The 4,570-nt window shown below is 55.7% G+C and overlaps 1 protein-coding gene across 1 annotated transcript; it reads left to right on the top strand.

The window, feature by feature from the left end:
• The first annotated feature begins 392 nt into the window (after positions 1 to 392).
• Positions 393 to 2,877, top strand: LOC138355228 (collagen alpha-2(I) chain-like). Its single transcript, XM_069310087.1, has 3 exons — positions 393 to 419; positions 571 to 2,564; positions 2,811 to 2,877. The coding sequence occupies exons 1-3, from the start codon at positions 393 to 395 to the stop codon at positions 2,875 to 2,877; spliced, it is 2,088 nt and encodes a 695-aa protein (XP_069166188.1).
• The last annotated feature ends 1,693 nt before the right edge of the window (positions 2,878 to 4,570 follow it).

Here is a 4,570-nt window from a genome sequence, read left to right on the forward strand (position 1 = left end):
ATTAGCTATTATTCCGGTCAAGCTTTACCTGAACGTTCGCTTTATTCAGCTCACACAAATTCTTCCATTCAACGGTGTCTTGGATATCAATTCAGGATATCTTATTTCTCGGTGGACTCGTCCGATTTCCAAATTTCGGAGTTTTTTCATCTGCAAGATATTGAAATTCTTGGAAATCACGTTTAATGTGCTGAATTATGTTGCCATAATGTTGATAATATCCCCGATAATGTTGAATTTTGTTGCCGTGTTCCCGATAATGTTGAATTTTGTTGCCGCGTTCCCGATAATGCTGAATTGTGTTGCCGTGTTCCCGATAATGTTGAATTTTGTTGCCGCGTTCCCGATAATGCTGACCGATAATGTTGAATTTTGTTGCCATGTTCCCGATAATGTTGAATTTTGTTGCCATGTTCCCGGTAATGTTGAATTTTGTTGTCATGTTTCTGATAACGGAACAACATTGTAAGGGCTGGTTATGTCACGACACAACATCGTGTTGGTTGAGAGCTTCCCGCGGGGCTTGATGCGTTCTCCCTCAGTGAACAAGACTGATTATATCGCTGCTAGGGAAGGTGTCATCTTTCCGCCCGTGTCGGTCGCAAGCCTCCCAGCGTCCGTGTCGGTCGCAAGGCTCCCAGCGTCCGTGTCGGTCGCAAGGCTCCCAGCGTCCGTGTCGGTCTCGGGGCTCCCAGCGTCCGTGTGGGTCACAAGCCTCCCAGCGTCCGTGTGGGTCACAAGGCTCCCAGCGTCCGTGTCGGTCGCAAGGCTCCCAGCGTCCGTGTCGGTCGCAAGGCTCCCAGCGTCCGTGTCGGTCGCAAGGCTCCCAGCGTCCGTGTTGGTCGCAAGGCTCCCAGCGTCCGTGTGGGTCACAAGCCTCCCAGCGTCCGTGTGGGTCACAAGGCTCCCAGTGTCCGTGTGGGTCGCAAGGCTCCCAGCGTCCGTGTGGGTCGCAAGGCTCCCAGCGTCCGTGTGGGTCGCAAGGCTCCCAGCGTCCGTGTGGGTCGCAAGGCTCCCAGCGTCCGTGTGGGTCACAAGCCTCCCAGCGTCCGTGTCGGTCTCGGGGCTCCCAGCGTCCGTGTCGGTCTCGGGGCTCCCAGCGTCCGTGTCGGTCTCGGGGCTCCCAGCGTCCGTGTCGCTCGCAAGGCTCCCAGCGTCCGTGTCGGTCTCGGGGCTCCCAGCGTCCGTGTCGCTCGCAAGGCTCCCAGCGTCCGTGTCGGTCGCAAGGCTCCCAGCGTCCGTGTCGGTCGCAAGGCTCCCAGCGTCCGTGTCGGTCGCAAGGCTCCCAGCGTCCGTGTCGGTCGCAAGGCTCCCAGCGTCCGTGTCGGTCGCAAGGCTCCCAGCGTCCGTGTCGGTCGCAAGGCTCCCAGCGTCCGTGTCGGTCGCAAGCCTCCCAGCGTCCGTGTCGGTCGCAAGGCTCCCAACGTCCGTGTCGGTCGCAAGGCTCCCAGCGTCCGTGTCGGTCGCAAGCCTCCCAGCGTCCGTGTCGGTCGCAAGGCTCCCAGCGTCCATGTCGGTCGCAAGCCTCCCAGCGTCCGTGTCGGTCGCAAGCCTCCCAGCGTCCGTGTCGGTCGCAAGGCTCCCAGCGTCCGTATCGGTCGCAAGCCTCCCAGCGTCCGCGTCGGTCGCAAGGCTCCCAGCGTCCGCGTCGGTCGCAAGGCTCCCAGCGTCCGCGTCGGTCGCAAGGCTCCCAGCGTCCGCGTCGGTCGCAAGGCTCCCAGCGTCCGCGTCGGTCGCAAGACTCCCAGCGTCCGTGTCGGTCGCAAGGCTCCCAGCGTCCGCGTCGGTCGCAAGGCTCCCAGCGTCCGCGTCGGTCGCAAGGCTCCCAGCGTCCGCGTCGGTCGCAAGGCTCCCAGCGTCCGCGTCGGTCGCAAGGCTCCCAGCGTCCGCGTCGGTCGCAAGGCTCCCAGCGTCCGTGTCGGTCGCAAGGCTCCCAGCGTCCGTGTGGGTCACAAGCCTCCCAGCGTCCGTGTCGGTCGCAAGGCTCCCAGCGTCCGTGTCGGTCGCAAGCCTCCCAGCGTCCGTGTCGGTCGCAAGGCTCCCAGCGTCCGTGTCGGTCGCAAGGCTCCCAGCGTCCGTGTCGGTCGCAAGGCTCCCAGCGTCCGCGTCGGTCGCAAGGCTCCCAGCGTCCGCGTCGGTCGCAAGCCTCCCAGCGTCCGCGTCGGTCGCAAGGCTCCCAGCGTCCGCGTCGGTCGCAAGCCTCCCAGCGTCCGTGTCGGTCGCAAGCCTCCCAGCGTCCGTGTCGGTCGCAAGCCTCCCAGCGTCCGTGTCGGTCGCAAGCCTCCCAGCGTCCGTGTCGGTCGCAAGCCTCCCAGCGTCCGTGTCGGTCGCAAGGCTCCCAGCGTCCGCGTCGGTCGCAAGGCTCCCAGCGTCCGTGTCGGTCGCAAGGCTCCCAGCGTCCGCGTCGGTCGCAAGGCTCCCAGCGTCCGCGTCGGTCGCAAGGCTCCCAGCGTCCGTGTCGGTCGCAAGGCTCCCAGCGTCCGCGTCGGTCGCAAGGCTCCCAGCGTCCGCGTCGGTCGCAAGGCTCCCAGCACTACAATAATACCATTTGTATCGTTTGGGAGGTTTTTAATATTCTCAGAAAGCAGCTGGCCACAACACCCAGGGCCCGAGGGGTGAACGCGAGGGATACAAGCCCACACATTGAACAGTTGTTATTAAGAACATGTTGCAACCTCTGCAACATGGCAGGTTTTTAACAACATGTCACATGTTCCTAGGAACGTATCTCATGTCTTTTTGGAACACGTTGCATGTTTGTTTTTTAAAATATCAAATTTGTTAATTATCTTAATTAATTTGCATTGCAGACTTAACATTATGTTGACGCTGTTCGAAACCAGTTTCCACAAACTGAATGTTCGACACAGACGTTGAGAACACACACAACGAGTCATCTTTCATGTATGAATGTGCACAGTTTAATAGAATTGTCTATTAAACTTCCCCCTCCCCCCCCCCCACCTCCGAACATGCCTCTTCCCCCCTACCCCTCCAATTCCCCATCCCTCGTCTCTTATCGCCCCCTTTCTCCACCCCATCCATACCACGATCCCGGTCTTGCCTAACTCCTTCCAAGTATCTGCTGCCAGGGGGGAACAGATGTATCAGTTGAAAGGGCAAGTTGTGTGAGAGTATCGTGCAGGTCACAAAGTTAAAAAATAGACTTCACGCAGCTGTTTAGATACGTAAACATTGATCCAAATGGATGCCCAGACTTGTGAAGTACATGATGAATCAGGAGAAAGTTATGTATGTGGAGGAGTTAAAGCTGATTGATTCAGTTAATTTGCTCGATAATTTCTTTAAATTAAATGATAAAGAAATTAGAACAGCAAATATTCTATTTAAATATGAAGTCAAATCTTCAAATTTTCCAGATTTGGGGCAAAACATGCAGGAAAGTCTGGGCAACTGAAAACACTTTGGTCAGTTTCCAGACAATAGAGAAGTAGTGAGAGAAATGTAAACAAAGTAGCCCAACATAACACTTTACAGATATATAAAAAAGTAACATGCAGGTTATATACATATATAATATATAATATTGGTAGGGCAGATCCTACCAGAGCGTATGAGGGGACACAGCGGGAACTCATGATCAAACGTTCATTGAAGCAGCCAGACAATGGGACACCATTGCACACCCTCAACCCCGACCACAAGCCCCAAAAGACCACAAGCAAGCCCACTAGGATAGCCCCATAATGGAAAAGACTGTCACAGCAATGAAAAACAACACAGATGTTCAAAACAAAGCCCGCCTCCTAGCGGTAACAGCACCCCCACCCCGGGGATTTTTTGCTGTATTCACCTAGTTGTACTTGCGGGGATTAAGCTCTGCTCTTTCGGCCCGCCTCTCGACCGTCAATCAACTGTTTCTAACTACTACTGCTACTACTATTTTCTTATTCCACATCACACACACAGAGACACACACGGAATTGATAGGGTAGATAAAGACAGGCTATTTAACACAAGGGGCACACGCACAAGGGGACACACGTGGAAACTGAGCGCCCAAATGAGCCACAGAGATATTAGAAAGAACTTTTTTAGTGTCAGAGTGGTTGACAAATGGAATGCATTAGGAAGTGATGTGGTGGAGGCTGACTCCATACACAGTTTCAAATGTAGATATGATAGCCCAATAGGCTCAGGAATCTGTACACCTGTTGATTGACGGTTGAGAGGCAGGACCAAAGAGCCAGAGCTCAACCCCCGCAAACACACCTAGGTGAGTACAACTAGGTGAGTACACACACACCAGGAAGCAGCCCGTGACAGCTGACTAACTCCCAGGTACCTATTTACTGCTAGGTAACAGGGGGATAGGGTGAAAGAAACTCTGCGCAATGTTTCTCGCCGGCGCCCGGGATCGAACCCGGGACCACAGAATCACAAGTCCAGCGTGCTGTCCGCTTAGCCGGCCGACCCCCAATGCAGCCCTGGGAACTGGCCTCAATCATGACGCTCTCCGCATTGGAGTTGCCCTTCGCCATGCCGCCCCCATCCTCACCGAACATAGGTGCATCTGCGGAACTGCGATGGCAGACCAATATTGTCGTCA

This window comes from Procambarus clarkii, chromosome 66 (assembly GCF_040958095.1).
Source record: "Procambarus clarkii isolate CNS0578487 chromosome 66, FALCON_Pclarkii_2.0, whole genome shotgun sequence".
NCBI lineage: Eukaryota > Metazoa > Arthropoda > Malacostraca > Decapoda > Cambaridae > Procambarus > Procambarus clarkii.

Excerpts from the sequence above, each read along its gene's own strand:
- LOC138355228 (XM_069310087.1), top strand. The coding sequence starts at position 393 with ATGTTGAATTTTGTTGCCATGTTCCCG. Across the intron at positions 420-570 it reads ATTTTGTTGCCATGTTCCCG|GGAAGGTGTCATCTTTCCGC; the intron begins GTAATGTTGAAT and ends TATCGCTGCTAG. Across the intron at positions 2,565-2,810 it reads CCATTTGTATCGTTTGGGAG|ACTTAACATTATGTTGACGC; the intron begins GTTTTTAATATT and ends TTTGCATTGCAG.